At 33.6% G+C, this 22733-nt stretch overlaps 1 protein-coding gene across 1 annotated transcript in view; it reads right to left on the minus strand.

Annotated features, from left to right (window-relative positions):
* Positions 1 to 22733, minus strand: part of LOC105980344 (ligand-dependent nuclear receptor corepressor-like protein) — a 75029-nt gene that overhangs the window by 20235 nt on the left and 32061 nt on the right. The window contains exons 3-4 of the mRNA XM_013009189.1: positions 19669 to 19748; positions 18506 to 18635 (exon numbers count right to left, since the gene is read on the minus strand). Coding sequence (XP_012864643.1) covers positions 18506 to 18635; positions 19669 to 19748 — 210 coding nt within the window. The remainder of the gene's footprint in view (positions 1 to 18505; positions 18636 to 19668; positions 19749 to 22733) is intronic.

Consider the following 22733-nt stretch of genomic DNA (forward strand, 5'->3'; position numbering starts at 1 on the left):
ATAAGAATCTCATTGGATTTTTCTGCCTGGCTAGCTTTGAACGAAAAGCCTCAGATTTAAGTCTCCTGAGTAGTGAGGATTATAGGCGTGAGCCACTAGTGCCCAGCTCTGTTGAACATTTTATTATGATTTAAAAAAATCTTCCAATATTCCTTTTCATCTGTATAAGTCATTATATTTCATGTTAATAGGCTTTTATACCTAACTGGTCAGTCTATGCTGGGAGTCTTATGAACATTATAAACAGATACAAAGTTTTAACTTATCTGATAATCTATGTTTTAACTGAAGGGCTCATAATAGCACATTTAAATATTCCTCTGACAATGTTTTAGTTTATTTTTTGAAATACTCTTTTCATACTACTTTCTACTGGCTTGAAATTAATACTGATCTTTTATTGCTACTCCTTGGAAATTTTCATATGCATATTAATCGTGAATGTTTAAAATTAAGTAATTAAAAGGGATATAATACACCATAATTCTAGTCATAGTACTCCAGGTTTATAGGCATTGTAACTCTTTTTTTGGGGTGGAAGGAGTAATAATTAAATACAATGTTGCTAGGCACAAACCTTGCCACTGAGCCATATCTTCAGTCTCCAGGGCTTTTAAAATTCAGTAAGTGTGCATTAATTTAATCCATTCTCTATGGATTCTCAAATAGTCTTTTTTTTGGGGGGGGGGTCTGGTCGTGGGGCCTGAACTCTGGGCCTGGGTGCTGTCCCTCAGCTCTTCAGTTCAAGGCTAGTGCTCTACCACTTGAGCCACAGCGCCACTTCCGGCTTTTTTCTTTTTGCTTATGTGGTGCTGAGGAATCAAACCCAAGGCAAGCACTCTACCACTAAGCCACCTTCCCAGCCCCTCAAATAGTTTTTTTAGGATTGCTATATTTTTTTTTTCCCTTAGGCATAAACCTGAGTTTTGGTTTGTAACAATAAATTGCGACTGAACAGGAGGGAAAAACCGGAAGAAAATGAAGGGATGATACTGTCCAAAAAAATGTACTCATTACTTGACTTATGAAATGGTAACCCCTCTATGCATCGCCTTTATCATAACAATAAAATTAAAAAATGTTTTGGATTTTTTTTTGCTTTTTTTCTTTTCCCTATGAAACTTTCCTTTGAAAGTGTTACCAGAGTTCTATAAGTAATAATCATTTTTTCTGGTAGGTGTCTCTCTTTTGCTGTTGAATACCTGCTGTCAATAATCACTATTATTTCTGGGGTTTTCCCCCTCTTTTTCTGAATGTATTTTTGCAGTAAAGAATAAGGCAAATTGACTTTCATTCTGTCAGATTACACTAGAAATGCTGGATATAATATGTATTTTTACACATTTTGAAGAATTCTCATGCAGCCAGTGTTGTCTCTCTTCAATCCTATTCATATTCTTCATCCGATATCCTCATTAGATATACTAGTTAATATATTTATCTTCCAAGTCTCTTTAGCACATATCCTTTTTGCTTTCTTTCTTTCTTTCTTTCTCTCTCTTTCTTTACCTCCCTCCCTCCCTCCCTTCCTTCCTTTTCTTTTTGGTGGCTTCTTAAGATCTTTCAGTAAACCTCACTATTTAGAATAGATTGCTTATATCTTTAGGTTTTAAGTTTTCATTATTTTAAGTCTCAGTTTTAAATATTCTGTTTGGTTGTCATGCCTATGTTAAGTAGTTTTTGCTAGTTCTCCATAAGCTCTTTTCCTATCCTGTTAACTTTTAACTTTTTAATCTCCTTTTTAAATAAATCAAAACTTCTCATTTTCATATTCTGTAACATTTATTTATAAAAACCCTTTGAAGGTCTAATTCTGATCTTTTATTATTTTCTGTTAACTTTTATACATAGCTAACCATATTGCTTATATATTTTATGGTGCTTATTTTATTGTGGAAAGAACGAGATAATTTTTAAAAGAGGTGTTTAGCTAAGAATATCTTGATATTAAATTTAAGTTATATTTTATTAGGCCACTCTTCCAGTCTCTGGAGGAGACCAACTCTGATGATTCAATCAAGCTTAGAAAGTCCCAGAGTTCAAGCCCTGGTACCAACAAAAAAGAAATAAACTCCATGGCACAAATCCTACAAGATTTTTCCAAACAAGAGTTTAACTCATGATTCATTTAAATCACCAAAGTATTCAGGTCACATTTTTTAATTATGTAATTCATTCTTTGATAGCTAAATCTATAAAGTAAAACTTTCTTTAGGCCAGTTACTCTTCCTAAAAGGAAATGTATCCTTACTTCTTTTGGGATATAGCATATGAAGTCTTAAAGCCTATGGTAACATTGAAAACTAAAAATTTGAAAAAAGAAATTACAAAAGATTTAGGGAAATGAAAGACTGTCCATGATGGAAGAATTAACCTCTTGGAAACAGCAATGCAGCCCAAAGCAACTTAGAAATTCAATGCAATACCATCAACATTTCAACAACATTCTTCAATAAGATAGAGAAAACAACCAAAATTTCCCATGAAATAATAAAAGACCCTAAATAACAAAGGCAATCCTTAACATGCAGAACAGTGTTGGAGGAATAACAGTACCTAATTTCAAACTACTACAAATGCATAGTAATGAAAACAGCTTGGTACTGGCACAAAAACAGGCCTGAGGACCAATGGAACAGAACAGAAGACCCAGAAACAAACATGCAGATGTTTAGCTTTTTAATATTTGAGTAGGGAGCTAAAAACATGGGCTGAAAAATAGCCTCTTAAACAAACTGTGTTGGCAAAACTGGACAGCCACATGCAGAAAACAGAAGCTAGATCCTTATATGGCACTTTGCCATGTAGCTCTGTAGTTCAAGTGGTAGAATGCTAGCCTTGAGCACAAAGAGGCCTAGGACAGTGCCCAGGCCCTGAGTTCAAGCCCCACAACCAATAACAACAACAACAACAAAAAGATTTAAAAATTATGATTAGGCCCATAAATTTTATAGAAAATAAAACGGAGTGATTCCTTTGAAAACAATCTACCAAGATGTAAACAAGGAGAAATAGGTATCACCTGAACAAAGTTTTATAAAGGAATTCAACTAACAATTAATTCAAAGCAAATATCACCAGGCTAGATAGTTGCACTGACAGATTCTATTGAACATTTAAGGAAGAAACTGAGTGATTTCCTAAAATCTTTCTCAGAAAATAGAAGCAGAGGAATACTTTCTAACTCATTCTGTAGTCAGTATTAACACCAAAGTCAATGACACATGGTATTTTCAATTAAGAACAGAAGAACAACCTGACATTCAAATACAAAGAAAGAAACCTAGAACCTATCAACATATGCCATTCACAAAAATTAATTCAAAGCACATCTTTTTCTAAAAATAAAACACAAACCTATAAAAGCATTAGAAGGTAACAGAGAAAAAAAAACTCAGTGGACCTTGAGTTTAACGATATTTTAGGAATAACAAAAGCAGGATTTATGGGGAACAAAAGACATGGTGGGACTTCAGTATTAATGAGAATGTAAAATGATAGTTACTTTGTACAGCAATATATAGTTTGGTAGTACAAAAGCCTTAGCATTTGACCACAAACCTATGAATAGTTGCTTTATGTATGAAAATCATAGGCAATCAAGATATTCCTTAACAGTAATGAATAAGGAAACTATGACACACTCACAGCGTGGAGTACTGTTCAACAAGAGAAAGAAAAAGAGCTAACAAGCCACAAACAAACATGGAAGAATCTTAAATGCAAATTACTAGGGAAAAGAATTGAATCTGGAAACGGAATAGTAGGGTGGAATAAATAGATGGGAGTACAGGGATTTTGCAAGGCATGATACTGAGTATGACACTGTGTACATACAAGACGTGGTGCAAATCTACATAAGAATCTATACATCTGTACAACACATGTAAAGTAGTCCTAAGGTAAATTTGATAATTACTTTGATAATTAAATTAAATAATATTGATTTTTATCAGTATTGGTTAATCAATGCTGTCATATAAAATGACAAATAGGGGAAACAGAAGGAGTGAGGGGACAAAGAGCAAATAGAAACTCTGTGTTCTTTCTGCTCAACTCAACTCTTCCCTAAACCCAAATGTGCTTTAAAAAGAAAATGAAAGTTAAGCCAAGCATCCTGGTCCACATCAGTAATCCTAGAACATAGGAGGTTGAAGTACAAGGGTGGAAAGTTCAAGGCCAGTCTGCAGTACACAGTGAGAGACTCTCAAAAAAAGAAAAGTCTCTTACCTTAAAAATTAAGGTAACAAAACATCAGATCTAGTGAGAATCCGTAATTTGACTTGCTATTTTTCTTTAAAAAAATCATTCAGTAGATGGCACCAGAGATCCTTTAGAACAAGTAATCATAAGATATATTGTAATATTTATATAAATGCTTAGTTTTCTTGTAATACATGCTTTTGAGATCCTCTGTATTCATTAATGAATAACATGAATCATTCTTCTAAGAAAAGCATGTCAAAGACAACAGAATTCAGAAACATATTATATCAGTTTATATTTAGATAACTAACCTTGGAAAGGTATAATGCAGATTGCAAGAACTATGGAGTAGCTATGGAGTAATTAATTCTACATTATAGATAAACAGAAAAAGGTGCTGTATTAAACTATTTAAAAATAAAATTTGAGGGGCTGGGAAGGTGGCTCAGTGGTAGAGTGCTTGCTTTGCATGCATGAGGCCCTAGGTTCGATTCCTTAGAACCACATAAGCAGAAAAAGCCAGAAGTGGGGCTGTGGCTCAAGTGGTAGAGTGCTAACCTTGAGGTGAACAACTGAGGACATGGCCCAGGCCCATAGTTCAGTCCCCATGATCGACAAACAAACAAACAAACAAACAAACTAGTATTGAGCAAGTAACTTAGTAAATTACCTTTATAGAGTAAACACATTTACCAAACAAAGCACCTGGGAGTTTTAAAATGTATTTGGTCTTCAGGGAGGAACCAAGTGAAGTATTATGTCTTTTTGTAATACAGAATGAAACATAACAAGAAACTAACCACTAGTCATCTACCTATTGGCCTTTCAACTGATATAAACACAACATGCAGTTGTACAAAAGAGAAAAAAAGTAACCTTGACTCACAGAACAATGTATTCCCCCCAAATTTTAATTTAGATCACTTACAAGTATCTTACAGAGTTTCTGATTATTATTATTATGTACTTTATCTAATACATACTATATATAGCTAATTTGGCAAGGACACAGAAAGATAATTAAGTAATCTCTAGAGAGAAGAATAAAATGTACTCAATTCCATATTTAGAATTTAATTTTCAGAACACAAATATCAATAATGATGTTAAAGAAATATTACAAATCAAATATATTAACCATTTAGTCTACTATACCACAACAGAAAAGAAAAATTTGTTTTCAACAACAAGTTTATGAAAAGATACTGAGCCCCAAATGAATTAATCAGTATTTAGAACAGAATTTAGCTGTTTATGGAGAACATAGCAAATGAAAGTACATTTATTATACAGTAATGTAAAAAACCAATCTAAGGAAGTTAATCCTCTAAAAAGTCTATTATAGATTAGATTAGTAGGCAATACAGAAAATAGCCACTAATAGATCTAATTTTTCCAGAAATAAATGTACTAATATTGATTAATTAGTATTTACCTGTATGCCTTGGAAATACATATCATAATGATATATGAACATTTTGAATTTTACTGATTTTATTGTTTTTTGCTGGTATTGGTATTGGGGCTTGAACTCAGGCCTTAGCTTTTTCATGCATGGTTAACACTCTAACCTCTTGAGAAGCTCAACTTCTGTCTTTTTGGTAGTTAACTGGATATAAGAGTCTCATAGGCTTTCCTATTTAAACTGGCTTCAAATCTTGATCCTCAAATCTCAGCCTTCTGAGTAGCGAGAATTACAAGAGTGAGCCATCAGTACCCAGCTCTCATTCTCTAATTTTAATTCAAAGACTTGTCATGAAGAGATGAGTAATTTGATCAGTCAAACAGTAATATTAGTTTGTTTGAAATATACAGAAATTTTTACTGGGCTTAGCACTGCCTAGGCATGGCTTTTTGACTGTATTATTTTTCTTAAGGCTCTTTGAAATATGATAAATAGCTTTCTAAATGTCTATCAACCTTTCAGGAAAACTAGAATTCCAGATCTACTGGATGGTAGACTAAATCTAACAGATGGAAACTAAGATCCAGAAAGATCAAGTTCAAGACAGTAACAGCATGCAGAATATTAGTTTCCTAATTCTCCGATCAGTCTAGAGAAGTATTCTTTCTGTTAGATCATATGATTAACTTAACAAACATGTTTAAGTATTACATCCATTTGGTTCCCGAGTTCAGAGTTTGAAAATTAGGTTTGGAGTGCAAGGAGTCTTGCAGAATCAGAATCCATTTGACTCCTAAGTAATTTATTTGATCATTCATCTGAATTTACTTATTTCCCAAGTCCAGATAATGATAGTTAAAACAAAGCTGGAAACTTGCATTTTGTAAAAGGTTAAAAGAAGAATTCTGATGTATCATTTATATGGTTTTGGACATAAGTTTCTAATTCTACTCATGTCAAGTTTCAAAAGTTATACTGACTGAAAATTGACTCTATTTTTCTTAGTTGAGGTAGTGTAGTTAACTTAGTTGAATTAAAAATGTTCTAGTCTCCTCTAGCTCCAAACTGCTCTTCAAATACAGTATTTTAGAAGGATTCCAATTAGCATCATCAGGAACATATGGAGCAAGCTTCCCTTGTCAATGGAGAATACATCCCAAGACCTCTGTGGATGTTTGAAATTGCAGACCGAACCACATATATATTTGTTTTCTCTGCACATCTAGACCTATGATAATACTAATCAACTAGGCACAATAAGATTAAGGACAACTACAAAACAGAATAATATGAATAATTAGAATATAAAAAAGTACACAGGACTTTTTAAAACTTCCTGAATAATTGATATGTATCCTCAACTTAGATTAGTTTCTACTCCCCATGTCAACTTTAATGTGAAAATAACACTGTCTTGTCATATTATTATAGTTATTTAAAATTTTACCAATTTTGGCAATGCTCTATTACAACTGTTCCCGAGCTTATAGTAATATCCTCTATAGTAATATCCTCTATTGTTAAGATTAGATAAACAGAAAATGATACTAAAGGAGGGAATATATGTTATTTCCTGCAATAATCGCAACATTAGATCACAGTTGTGTCTTAATACAAAGGGTAGAATATTTAACTTTTAAAATTATTGTCATGTAGCAACTAAGTGCAGATTAATTTTAAAAATGTTTCTTCTACCAAAATCTATGACAAAAATACTAACTAGAAATCATAGACTTAACCTTTTCTTGCTTCATAATCCTCCAGGAAAGTATAGTAACTAGCATGACTCTTAGAATATTAAAGCACAAATAGCAGCATATTCCCTTACCCCCACAACTAAAAATTAAGTATTCACTAAGCTGCCAAAATGTTTAACTCTAAAATATCAACTTATCAACACATAATCCACACATAATCCACACATAAGCAGTTACAGTTAGGTATTTCTCAACTAAAAGGCAATACAGTAGAATATACTCTAGTTTTACATCTAGCATACAAAGTTGGAGATTTCTTTTAACTGAGACCTCACATTTTCAAACTTACAAGGTCACTATATATATTAAAAACACCACTTTCAAGGAAGGTTATATATTCTATGTGGTAGAACTAAAAGCTTTAATCTTGCACCTTTACATTTCTATCTCTTTCTATCTCGTTTTATAGATCCTATCATAACTGATCTTACAAATGTAATCTGTATTTTGCAAACATGTCTCAATCTTAATGTGTTTTACAAAACATTTGTATAGCCTATTCAAAAAGCATAATTACTAAGTCTCAAGTTTTCAGATATCCTTCTTATTTCCATAGTTTTAGTAATTGTTTAGTTTCTTCTCAAGGTTTATAATTTTCCTACCTACTAGATCAAGATATAAAAACCCATCATAGTTCAACTTTACAAGGCTAATTTACTGAACAATTCAGGTAAGATGCATAAAGACACTTTATCAAGATTAAAGCAGTATTCAGCAAACACAGAACTAGTAACTATCTGACAAAGGACTTATGTCCTGAGTTTATAATGAACACTTACAAATCCATGATAGCAAAACCCAATTAAGAACATCCAAATGACATGAAAATTAAGACATAAATTTTAAGAAGTTGAAAAAGTGCTCCACACCAGGAAAATGCTATTTAAAGTGAAGTGAGGTACCATTTTATATATACTAGAATAGCTGGTAACTGATAATCCTAATTACCAACAGTAATGTGGAACAAATGAACTTCCACCACTAGTAAGGAGACTAAAATGATACATCTGGAAAATGGCTTGGTAGTTGCCAATAAATTTTAAATAAAACATGATCCTAGGACGCAGCAATTCTCCTATGAATTTTCTCAAGAGAAATAAAAGATGAAAAACGTTTTGCACAAGAATTTTCACAGCACTTTGATTCTCTTGGTACTGATTAATAACTTCTTTCAGAGGAAGTAGTAATAGAGAAGAATAAAAATCATTTTGTGCTTTGAGATAGAATCTTATTTATTACTTTTACCAAGACTAGTCTGGAACTCACTATATTCCTGCCCCTGCCTTCTAAGTTGCTGTGATTACAAGTGTAACCACCATACCCAGAAGGATCATATACCAATTATATATATAGCATATCAATATATATTATATATCCATTATATATATTATATTCTCTTACAAGAACACTGTTTTCAAGTTCATGGACTCATGAACTCCTACATATGCAAAACTACACTTGGGACATGATCAATTAAACAAGTGTTTAAAACACTCACTTAGTGAACCAAAGGAGGATATTTTTAGGAGAGAATCACAAAGGCTCCATAGCTATGTGTATATGATTGTATAAAATGATGCTTATTGAAATGAACACCAAAAAATGGGAACAAGAGGTTATTTTACTTTTTGTTTTTCTCTTTCATTTTTTTCTGTTTTTCCCATTTTGTTCCTTTTTTTCTTTAAAGAAGTGGTGAACTCTCTGGCAACTTATTTTATTTATTTTCTTTTAATTTAATTTTATTGTCAAGGTAATGTTTTTGACTGCTGTACCTTTTGTCTTGTATATAAGTTAATCTGATTTGGGAAGGGTAATGCAAAGCACGAAAAGGTGGGACAAAGGGTGAACTAATTCAGTGGTGATACTACCTAGACACAACGTTAAAAATGAACTTTACAACTTGTGGGAGAGGGAATCAGGAAGGAAAGACTGGGAGAAAAAGTGAGGGAAGAGGTGGCACTGTTCAGAAAGAAATGTAGGGCTGGGAAGTTGGCTCAGTGGTAGAGCGCTTGCCTTGCATGCATGAGGCCCTGGGTTCGATTCCTCAGCACCACATAAGCAAAAAGAAAAAAAGCCGGAAGTGGCACTGTGGCTCAAGTGGTAGGGCACTAGCCTTGAGCTGAAGAGCTGAGGGACAGTGCTCAGGCCCAGAGTTCAGGCCCCACAACCGGACCAAAAACAAACAAACGAACAGAAAGAAATGTACTCATTACCCGACTTATGTAACTGTGACCTCTCTGTACAACACTATTACAATAAAAATTTAAAAAAAGAAATCTTACATATGAAATTAGAGGACACTCTGTAGATCTCTAGTTTGAGAACTCCAGATCTACAAAGTCAAATGAGAGATGTAAAAATTTGACACAGACTATAAGCAGAATTGCAGCAGCAAACTAGTATATGCTGAGTTCCAGTTGTAGGAAGAAAATACTATGTTCATTGTTTCATTCTACAATGCATAGTAGAAAGAGTTATGGCAAAGAATAGCTTCTCAGGCAGCACAAATTAGAAGATTCAGAAGTTTCTAATCAGTTTCAGAGAAAGAAACAAAATCTTAAAAAAAAAAATCTATCCCCATCAGGAATCAGTGATGACCACCATAACCAGAGATTGTCAATGCAGTAATTACTCTACATCACTGTACTCACACATGTCACCCCATCCTGCTTAATTCTGCAAGCAACTTTTATACAATGTACTAATACATTCTATCATGTAAAGTAAGTTCAGAATTAGTTGCTTCAAGTCTTTTCAGTTGACATAACCACTAGCTATAAGAAATATCAATTAAGATTCAGAATAGAAAGGATAAACCACTTTCTTCCTACAGGGTGCAGTTAGGCAATCTGTTTTAAGTTAGCTCCATGCTCATATTTCTACTCAACAGTCACTGCTATAATGGAAATTTGACTAGAAATTATTTGGAATGCTGAATCATTTCCCATGATAGGTTGTTGTTCTGCTTTTTCAGCACTGGTAGCACTTGCTTTTAAGTAGACTCAATCTCTGACCTGACCATTTAATCTATAATCACCTAGATTGTTAAAGTCAAAGTCCAACTTTCCTGACACTATAGTTTTCGCTATTATACCTGTTAGTATTAAAATTTTTTTGAACACTGACTCACATTCTGGCCTTTGTAAGTCTCAAAGAGTAAAATATATCTTAAGAGCAAAAAGTTTTCAAACTTTAACATTTATCCATCATTGGATAACAAACTGAGAATGTACTTTGAATGTAAATATATATTTCTTATAAAATGCACATAATACTGTTATGAGCCAAACAAAGCTTAGGAAGGCTCATCAAAGATAGAATCTCCTGTAACTACTATTCTACTTTTGAGATCTAACTTACACAAAGCTTTATAGCAAATTGACTTAACTGGGCCATATAAACTGCAATATGTCAAAAACTTTTGAATACAAAAACTTTTTGAATACAAATCAAAGTTCCATTACATTTGGTTTACAAGGCTCATTTGAAGTACAGCAAGGGTAAGAGTGTTATTATCAGTCTGAACATTAAGTCCCATAAAAGTTGTTTTTCCTTTTCATTATTAAAAAAAGTATGAAACAGCTTAAAAGATGGCATCAACAGTTCTTGTATATCCATCTTCCCGTTTTCCTCTAATATTAACATTCTGTTATAATTAAGGTACATTTATTATCACTGGTCTAATACTATTAACGATAGTCCTTACTTGAAAAACCACTAGATTTTTCAAGAATGTCCTTTTCTTTTCTAGAATTTAAACTAGGATGCCACAATGTACTGAGTTGTTAGGTAAATGTCATTTAAGTAATTTAGAAATAATTGAAAGTAAAGAAGATGTATAGGTTAAATGCAAACATAAGGGACCTGAGCACTTCAGAATTTTTATTATCTGCAAGGATATTGCAATTAATTTCTCTTGGACACCAAGGGATGACTATATATATAGAAGTAATTATATTTATGTATTTTATATTTATAATTAAAATTCCATTCAACATGTGAATATCGTATAAAAATCTGAAAGTACAGATGTTATTAATTTTCTTTGTCCTAAGGAGCTCATTTTAAATAATAGCATCTAAAACTGACAATGGTCAAAGTAAATTTAGAGTCAAAATTAAAAAAACTATTAAAAACTACTCTCTTTATACATGAATTGCATGAAATTAATGTACTGTTTGCATCATTTAAGTTCTTCCAGTTCAGAAATTACTGTGCATTAAAACATGAGGCATGTAGAATATAAGAGCTATGAGAAAAAGAGTAAACTAATTTATCTCCCAGGCAGAAGATTCTATAGAGTATACTCTGACTAAATGGAAAGATAGCTAGACACCCAAATGCTTGTCAGTTACCAGATTTCTGTTCTATTTTTTATTGTCACCTGTCACGGCACATAAAATTCAAGCTCCATTCTGCATATATAACATTTCAAGAGTTCTAAGTTGTTGTTTTTTGCCTAGAGTTAGTAAAAAGAATCATAGGAAAAAGGTCAGAGAAGACAAACATTTCTTCCTTGAAGGATGGCTTAGAATTCATTATACAAAGAGGAAATGAATAGCAAAACATGACAGTACATTTAAGTATGATAGGATTTCATCTCACCCAGGTGTAGATACAAATCAGCAAAATTAAGTCAAAAAACTTTAACAAGTGGAGAATGGTGGCTTTTTAAAATAAATGGTTCAGAATAGTGGTCTTTAATAAATAGAAAAGCAGTGACAAAATAAATATATGGAGGGCTATGGTAAAGTCAAGAAAATATGAACACCATTATTGTCAGTATTTAAAAAAAACCTTGAAGATTTTTTAATATGGAACTGAATGGACCTAGAACATTTAGCTATTATCAAATATTCAATGTGAGGTTTCTAGTCAAGAGAAATGGCATATGTGTTTTTCATTCAACAAACCTAGGATACAGAATAGGGTAAAACCTATTACTTTCAAGGGAATAGGAGAGGGAAAAGTTACTCAACATTTGTTGGGAATAAATTCTACATGAAGGAGTTGGGAAGGTGGCTCAGTGGTAGAGCACTTGCCTTGCATGCATGAGGCCCTGGGTTCGATTCCTCAGCACATATAAGCAAAAAGAAAAAAGCCGGAAGTGGCGCTGTGGCTCAAGTGGTAGTGCTAGCCTTGAGCTGAAGAGCTGAGGGACAGCGCCCAGACCCAATGTTCAGGCCCACGACCAGACCCCCCCCAAAAAAAATTCTACATGAAGTATGAGTAGGAAAACATAAAATAAAACACTGTCAAAGAGTTCTTAATTTGACAGAAGACACAGATAAATTCTGATTGAAAATGTTTTTCCATAGGAAAAAAAAAAAGTTTAGGATAGGAGAATATAGGAGATGTCAAAAGGAATGCCTACTGTTTTCCATTGTAATACATATTCTTTGAAATTCTTGTGTGGTTATAGCTGGAAGAACAACAATATCAACCTCAAAAATTGGTAAACAAAAAAAGATAAAAAAGTTGGCAAAACAGATTTTCTTATCATCCTATTACTTTGTCTAGGGCTTCAGTTAATGGTTGAAGCTGGCCCATGCATTCAGTCAGGTATGGACGAACTTGAGATATTTGCACTTCACCTCTTCAGTCAATTCGCCATGGTCTAAGTTAGCTCACAACCAAACATCAACAGGAACTAAAGCCTCTCTCTCTTCTTACTATCAAATTTCACTCTAGTAACATTATAATTACAATAATTATTATTATTTGCCAGTCTTGGGGCTTGAACTTGGGTGCTGAGCTGCTCTGTACTCAAGGCTGGTGCTCTACCACTTCAGGCTTTTTCTGAATAATGGAGATGAGTCTTACAAACTTTCCTGCCTTAGCTGGCTTTGAATGGTGACCCTCAGATCTCAGCCTCCTGAATAGTTAGGATTACAGGTGTGATCCACCGATGCCCAGATAATTATTATTTATTTGTCAATTGTGGGGCTTGAACTCTGGACCTGAGCACTGTCCCTTAGCTCTTCAGCTCAAGGTAAGCACTATACAACTTGAGCCACAGCACCACTTCTAGATTTCTAGTGGTTTATTGGAGATAAGTATCTCACAGACTTTCCTGCCCTGGCTGTCTTTGAACTGGATCCTCAGCTCTCAGCCTCCTGAGTAGCTAGGATGACAGGTGCGAGTCATTGGCACTGGGCATGGCCAATTACTTTGGGACTGCTTTTTTTTATTTTATTGATTGCTACTGGTAATCCCTGGGAATAGAAACTACTTCCTACAAATCCAACCTGCAATTTTTCAAAACTGATAGTATTTTAATCTTGTAAATGTATCTCTTTACAGAATTTATTGCTTGAAAACATTTTTTTACATCAGTCACCAACTATGGTTCACAAAATTGTCTCTGTTCTGAAATTTTCTATGCTCCTCTCATATTTGTCTCACAGCATGTATCTCTCTATAATACTACATATCTAGTGTATGCGTGAGAGTTGAACACAATTTCAATCTGGTTTGTAGTAAGAGCTTAGTAACTCTTTGTTGAGTGAATTAGTAAATGACAAATTTGTGTTACACAAAGCAAGCAGTTAAAAACTAGTAAGTTAAAAGACTTTATGAAAGTCTCTGCTATAAATATATAGGTTTCAATAACAACAATAAAGGGAACATTAAGAGAAGAGACCAAGGGAATTTGATAAAAGATCACAGGTTCAGAAGTTCTAAGTTCCAGACCCTTGCTGACAGGGTTTGGAGGCAGAAGCAGGAAGAACGGAAGGAAGAGGTCAGACTGAGCTACACTGCAAGATGCTGAAAAAGACAAAAGAAGAAAGAAAAAAAGAAAAAGGCAAAAAGTTGAAAATTTTGGATGCCTTAGTAGTTTCTTTAAATTGTTTCAGGTTAAGAATGATCTTACCAGAAATGTGAGTCTTAGATCTCTTTCTGATTAAAAATATATTCTTAAAGTATGACTAACATTATATAGACATATGGTAAAAAAACAAGATGAAAATGTTCTCGAGCATATCTCAATGCAGCTGATAGTAGTGTGTGGATTATTTTATAATACTAACATACAGTGCCCTGAGAGGTAAAGGGCAAGGTACATGGAGAAATTCCAAGTGTGACCACAGAGTGTGACCACAAAGGAACATGCGGAAGGAAACAAAAAGGCCTAAAAGATTCCTATCAAATTTACATAATGACTCAAAGATGCCTGTATTTAGAGAAAAGCAATCTAAGCACATGAAAATGCTAAGTAATCATTTCTAAGAAATGAAATGACTTATCATGGATCATAATCCAATTAGCTAGTAAACTGAGTTAGTGTTTATTTCGTTTTATAATATAAAGCTTAAACAGTAAGAATTTGAATAGAAAAGGTTTTAAAAAAGGGGATATGGAAAACTGTGTAAAGTCTGGCTATGAATTTTAAAGGAAAAGATTGGCTAAAAATAGCTTTCAAATAACTGCATTAAATCTATAAAAATCTTTGAGGAAACAAAGATAAAAACCACCTCTACAATAAATTTTGAAAGATTTTTGAAATAGTATACAAAACTAGTTCAAAATTTACCTTTGTACTATAATAATATTTCTCTCCATTTGATGTGTTCAATTCTGAGCAAGTTTATTTTTACTTGCTTTTAATTACAAGGGATTCTCTGAGCTATATTTAGTTGAAGTAGTAAGTTTTCTTCATTCCTAAGAAGGTGTTATACCAGTGGAATTCCTGTAATATGTTATTATATACTATTCTATAGCCTATAATTGACTAGTATAAAGGAACTAAGCCAACACAAAAGAAGAAACAAAAAATGACATTATTTATCTTTGTTGAGCCTTACTGTCCCTACCTATTAACACAATAGTAACAGTGTCTACTTCTTAATATGGTTTTGGAATTAAGTCATGTGTTCATTCATAATGGATGACATCAATATCATCAGTTCATCAATATCAACAGTTTATATTTGTCATTAGCAACATTCAACTTTTAAATTAGGATACATATTAAACAACTTACAATAAGATATTACAGGATTTCTTTATTTTTGGCAAGATGATCAGCTGTATCTATCATCAGTTCACTAAAATAAGAAACATTTAAAACAATATGAATACTACCAATATCCAGATTTCTAAAAAATGGTTAAGTTCGATAAAATTTCAAAAACAAAGCTTAACTAACAAGATGTTTCATCAACTTTTATCTGCTACATCAAAAACTTTTTTTTGTCTTTAAAAATATATTTCTTGGTCTAGGAATGTGGCTTACTGGTAGGGTGCTTGCCTAGCATGCATGAAGCCCTAGATTCGATTCCTCAGTACAACATAAACAGGAAAAGCTAGAAGTGGCACTGTGGCTTAAGTGATAGAATGCTAGCCTTGAGCAAAAGAAGGTGAGGGACAGTGCCCTGAGCTCAAGCCCCAGGATTGGGGGGAGGATGTGTTTGTGTGTGTATACACATATATATACATACACACATACACATATATACATACACACACATCTCCTTCAAAAAAGAGTTAATAGTAAACTCAAAAAACAAACTATTTAATGGAGTTAAGACCATTTCAAAAACTGTTATTTCCTACACTCCTCTTGATCAGAGCATATTGGAAATCTCTAAAATGATTCTATTGATGGAAACAACACAAATAACAAAAAAATAAACAGAAAAGCTCATGTTTAAATCCAGAAAGTAATGATGGTCTACACATAAAGGAATTAAGAAAGGTAAGACCTGAAATAAAGCAAAAACACAAATAAGAATCTTTAATTTTAAAACTGTGCAATCTTTCAGAGTATCTTGAAGACGACCAAGAAATTCCCAAATGGAGAGGTCACTAAATATCCAAGAACACTCACCCAACCATTGGTAGGCGACCTCTTGGAGACCCAGATGCTTGAATTAGCTGAAATAGTACCAAGTTTTTACTGATTACTCTTAATAGGGCAATGGAGCACAGGTAATCTCCATACTATTAAAATTCAAGGTCATTACTGTTGATAATTCTATTTACTATTACAAATGACACAAAGGAAAAGATTAACTAGTGAACCATAAAGAAAATGTGTTTTTAATTTCCTTTAGATCACCTAGTGATATAAACATGATAATATACAGCACAATACTAAATTTTCTAACTTAAAACATTATAGAATTCTTTAAGAAAGGGTATAAAATATTTTTACAGTAGTTCATATATTGATACTTTTGAGAAGTTTATCTAGTTTGTTTTTTTTGGCAGGGGTTTGAGCTCATGATCTCACACATGCTAGGCAGGTGATGCTTTACTGTTGAGCCATGTCTCCAGTCCTTTCCTGTCAGGTCACACCTAGACCATGATCTACATATTTTAGGCTTCCTATTGTTGATGGGATCACAGGCTGGCACCATCATACCCAGCTTCTTTCCATTGAACTGGAACATCACAAACAAAACCAGGCTAGCCTAGATTTAAGATCCTCCAATCTCAGCTTCCCATGAATTTGGGATTAACAGCTGTGTACCACCATACCTAGCTACTGGTTGTGAAAGAGTCATCATATATGCCTAGGCTCTTGAACCACAACCACCCAATCTGTTTCCCAAGTAACTAGGATTATAGGTGTGAGCCACTGGCACCTCATCAATAAATTTGTATAATGCAAATTCTCCAACACTAAGTACTTAACACATAGGAAAAGGTTTTTAGTTTGCTGTGCTCACGGGTGCCAGTGGCTCACACCTGTAATACTAGCTACTCAGGAGCTGAGATCTGAGGATCGTGGTTCAAACCCAGCCTGGGCAGGAAAGACCGTGAGACTCCTATCTCCAATAAACCACTAGAAAACCAGAAGTGGCACTGTAGCTCAAGTGGTAGAGCGCTTGCCTTGAGCTGAAGAGCTGAGAGACAGCACCCAGGCCCAGAGTTCAAGCCCCACAACTGACGGAAAAAAAAAAGTTTATAACTTTAGGACTTTAAACTTTACCAATCAGTACTCATATTTCAACCAACTAAGGAACCTCTACACTTAAACAAGACTCTCTTCTGATAGGTCTAGAATTTATGATTTTTTTAGTGTTACTGGAGTTTGAAATCAGAGCCTTGTGTTTGCCAAGCAGGCATTCTAGCACTTGAGACACTCCTTCAGTCACTTTATATTTTTTATGCCCAGGCCAGCCTGGACTGCAATCTTCCTATTTGTACTTCCAGGTTGCCACTGAATTCAGCCATTGTCTTTCTTTTTAGGATGACAGTGCGTGCCATCATACCTAGCAAGTGGTTGAGATGTAGTCTCTTGAACTTTTAGGACTGGGATGGCCTCAAACCACAAGGCCTCCCATGTAGCTAGTATTACAGGCTTAACCCCATCATGCTTGGCTCATAGGTAAACAATATTTTTTAACAGTATTGATTTAACATTGAAGTTATCAACTTAATGGAAAGTTTAATGATACTTAACTGAAAAGAGTGGTAAAAGAAAGTCAACACCTACATGAAAATCTCTAGAGCTGAATGACAGAATAGAAAATAAATACTTATTCCAAAAGTTCAAATAGAAGAGAAATTGTAAAGTGCTACCACAGGAATGGCCAAAGACAAGCAAGAGTCTATACTTCTTTATTTTCCCCATAAGATAAAAAATACTTCTGATTGACAAATGTGTGTCAAGTAAGATAGTAAGTAAAACAAGACCTATTTGGTTTGAATAGTTTAGACATATGAGTAAAAAAAGAACAGACTTACAAATTATCAAGTATGTACAGACAACCTAACAAATAAAGAGTGGAGTTACATGTCAGCAAATACACTCCAAACCTGGCTAATAAGAGATTTAAATATATTAGTAGGGATACTAATACAATTCATCCATATCTTATTAAATATCCAACAACTTCCAAAGTCCTTAAAACAGCAATAAAATAAAGAAAGCCAGAAACAATTTTTTAAAATTGTCTCTAGAAGAGAAAGAAACTATATGGGTATAGTCAGGGAAAAATCTGAAAATAGGATATTAAAAGGAACTGTCTAATACAAGAGTGACCAAGACTCCAGCTAGCCCTAAAAATATAAGAAGAAAGTAAGAAGAATTAATAAAGTAGGGGTTAGAAAAAAAATTTCACAAGGAAAATGCAACCACTTCAGATTTCTACTACAAAATTTAAATGACAAAGCATAGAAATATTACCTTTCTTTCGAAAGAGTGCATTTAGGTAACTTTCTGCTTGGCATTCAATCTTATCAGTGTTGGACTGGTCCTGAGATGATAGCTCCTCCGTTGGTGTTGACTGTGAAGAATCCAGTGATGGCATACAATCCTGAAATCATTTTTTAAAAAAAAAATCACTTTTTAAATAAGGAATTCCATTAATAATGTCAAGTTTAAAAAAAGTTTCCTGTTTGAAAAAGAGAAAATTCTATTAAAACAAAATATTGGGGACAAGAGTCTGAAAAAAGAAATTTTGTCCTGGGTACTGGTGGCTCATGCCTGTAATCCTAGCAACTGAGGAGACTGAGCACTGGGGATTGTGGTTCAAATCCAGACCGGGTAGGAAAGTCCATGAGACTCTTACCTTCAGTTAACCATAAAAAGCCAGAAGTGGAGCTGTGACTCAAGTGGTAGAGTGCTGGCCTTGAGCAAAAAAAAGCTCAACAACAGTATTCAGGCCTTGAGTTCAAGCCCCAGGACTGGTAAATACATACAAAAAGAAGCTATAACAGGGGGCACTAAAATAGGCTTTAATGCTTTAGCAAAATGACACATTTTTTTAATGTATTAAAAAAGGAGAACAAATTAAAATATAAGATGTACTGCTAAATGAATTCATTATATGATATGCCAGTAACATAATCTCTTACCAGAGTTTTAACAATAAAGTGGATATATATAGAGCCACTAGTCTGAACAAAAGCTGTATGGATTTTGAAATTCTATTTCTTAGCTCTTCTGACAATAGCATATAAAGAATCCATATTTCCTACCATGTAAGATGCTGGATACACAAATTCATGACCCATATGTATAGACAGTATATAGATACGCATACATACTTAATTTGCACAGGAACTATTTGGTAGCCAAAACACTTCAGCAAAGGGCTAAAAAAAAATAGTGGCATATTATCCTGAGAAATAAGGTTCTAAAATTACCTCAGACCAAAGTAAGCCTCTAAGTTAAACTCTGGGAAGGGAAATACCAAACTAGTCTAAAAGTAAATTTAATGATTTGGCGGGGAGGGGGAGAAAGGGAAACAAATGTAGAATGAGTGAAAAAAAGTTGAGTTTTGAAAAACCAGAACTGTAACGATTGTGCAGTTAGTATAAAAGTAATTTCATGGCATTAAAACTTACACTGACTGCTTCTCTCTGTAAGTTGCAAAATGAACATTTTTCATCCATAGACCAGTCAGTCAGCTCTTCTGGTTCACAGTCTTTAAAAGAGGGAAAAATATTCGTTAAAGATTTAGCTTTGTTAAAACCAATACAATTATCGCTTTCTCCAGCAATACCAAAAGAAAAGGGTAAGAAAAACAAAAAGGAAAACACAAAATATTTAAAAATAGTAAGAGGGAAGACTTTAGAGTTAACTGATCACATGTAGAAAGACACAAACAGAGAAGGCCTTAGAAAGAGTAATCTTACACTGTTACATGAAAAAGTAGCAAGAATAATGAGTTAGTAATAAATTAAGTTTTCAAACAACAAGCTTTTACTATTACTTGGCCTGAAAGAGTCAACTTATCACTGTATATTATTTCTATTTTCCAAATGAAATAATCTGAAGGAAGAAGTTATAAGGAGGAAGAGAATTTTGCACATCATGAAAATAAAATAAAGTATAAAAGACCTCAGCACCAAAATCCATAGAAGTGAGAACATGGGATAAGCCTTAAGAAAATAAGCAAGAATCCATAGATCAAAAATCAGATCAAGTATTTATTGTCAGTGGCTTTGCTACTAGAAAGCAGCAATTAGGAAAACAAATATACATTCAGTACAAAACATAGATTTTTTTTCTCAGAAGACTATTTTTTTTATAATACAATGTTTTAATTGTATTAGAAAGTTTCTAGAAAAAAAACATTTCTGCTGAGGGTATCGTAAAGCTGTAATTCTCAACTATATTTCAAAATACTGATTTTCAAAATTAAAGCCTGGAGCACAACAAACCTCTAAATTGTTTTCCTAAATACGTTTAGGAATACATTCAGTCACAAAACGTTTGTTCTCTGAGGAGGACTTGGTAACTAATTTGAAAAATGCTGGATGGCCACATATATTTTCTCACATGCTTTGTAAAAACAAGTTGAATACAAGTCTGTATTAGAATACACAGAAAATAAAGCTTACTTTTCTTAGAATGATAATGAATAAAAAATACTGGCTAGAGTCATCTCCTAGAACCCTCCTCCAGTAACCCAAATGCAGAGACAGAAGATCACAGAATCTGGTTAGATTATAACAATAGTGAAACAGTTATCACTACTATTTACACGAATCTGGAAGGCACTGAAAATGAGAACATAAGATAATGTGTATTTAATAGAAAGACAACTAAACTTGAAATATTTGAAAAACCTCTGATGATCACACATCACTTGTTGCACTATTTTTAAGTCAAAAGTTTTAATTACCGTGTATGCAAAAATAGGCTACATCTTTTTAGGTCAAATGAAAATGTGTTGTTGTTTTGTTTTGGTTGTGAGTTTTCAACTCAGGGCCTGGGTACTGTCCCTGAGCTTTTCTGCTCCAGGCTAGTGCTCTACAGCTTTGAGCTACAGTGCCACTTCTGGTTTTCTGGTGGTTAACTGCAGGTAGGTCTCAAAGACTTTCCTGTCCAAGGTGGCTAAAACCATGATACTCAGATCTTAGCTTCCTGAGAGGCTAGGATTACAGGAGTGAGCTACCAGCGATCAACTAATTTTCATCTTCTTGATCGGAGACAATCATCACATATGTATGTTCTTGAATACAAGATCATGCAGTGTCTCTTACTAGGAAAGCTGAGCTTTCCAACCAATAAATAAATGAGGAAGAAATGACAACGTGTCATTCTAAAGCTGAGGCTTTAAAATAGGCATTCAATTTCCCGCAGTCCTCTTGATCTTCCACCATTCAACAAATCTTGTCCCAAATAGAGTAGTCTGGGACCTGGAGTTACATGGAGAAGACATGATCACTATCCATACCCTAAAGTCCACAGGACTCAGATTTTTTTATCAGTCTACTATAGATTTTGAAGCTATTTGTCATGCAGTATTCTGGTAGCAAAATCAATACTTATATGCTAAGCAAAAAATAATTTTGATAAGTCAAGAAATTTTATTTGGTGGAAGAGACAGTACTGGGTTCTGATCACCTGTCTTAAAGCATGTGATCCATGTCTCAAGCCCTTTTTACTTTATTTCTGAGATATGGTCTCACATTTTGCCTAACAAAAGCCTGAACCATAATCCTCCTATTTAGGTTTCCTGTTACAGTGGTATGATCAGTCTGCACCACTATGTCTATTTTCTGTTAATCTGAGGTCTTATAAACTATTTTTCTTGGGGATGGCATTGAACTATGATCTTCCTGATCTTAGTGTTCAGAGTGGCTAGGATTACAGGCATGAGCTACTGTTTCCCAGCTGGGTCAAAGAAATCTTACTATTTTCTTTTTTTCCCCCTCAATCATGGCTTCATAAAAGAAATACAGCACTAAGATTTTTTAAGACTACTTGGCAGCCTGAAATTTCTATAATAAATATACTGATACAAGGATAGTAAATTTAGATTAAGACAATTACCAGTTTTAAGATAAAAACCAAGGCATGCTAAGAGTGTGTCATTTACTTTAGCTAATTTAGTAGGAATTCTCCAAGGAAAAAAAATGAACTGAAATAAATGCCTACACAGATAAACAGCATCGAATAATGAAATACAGAAAAGGTCTCAAATTCAATATTTTGTAGATTACTTTAAAAATACTTAATGATTACTCTGTAACTTTTGAGCCCTAAAAGATGATGGGGTATTACTTTTTCTACATGGGAAAGCAGATTTTGAAAAATCAACTACATATCAGATTTCTCCTTTTCCTAAGATTATCTTTCCTGTTCATTAAAAAATGCATACTTTATTTTCAACATCTGACACTGAATCAGATGTTCCTCTCAAAAACAAACTAACTTCCTTTTTGAAATTAATTAATAAGGTAGAAGCTTAAGACTGGTTAAATAATGCACCCTACAATAACAGACTTACAAGGAAAAGGAAATGTTGTAACAAAAACTGATAGTAAATGATTGACATAGGTCAAGCTTTCCACTATTATACTCTTACACTTAAAGCCTAGTTCCAATTTTATCGAATCTATCTCCAAAGTTAATGGACTTTGAAATCAAAGAACCTTAGTTCTAAAGCAGGGATTTCTCT

This window comes from Dipodomys ordii, unplaced genomic scaffold (assembly GCF_000151885.1).
Source record: "Dipodomys ordii isolate 6190 unplaced genomic scaffold, Dord_2.0 Scaffold8, whole genome shotgun sequence".
Lineage (NCBI taxonomy): Eukaryota > Metazoa > Chordata > Mammalia > Rodentia > Heteromyidae > Dipodomys > Dipodomys ordii.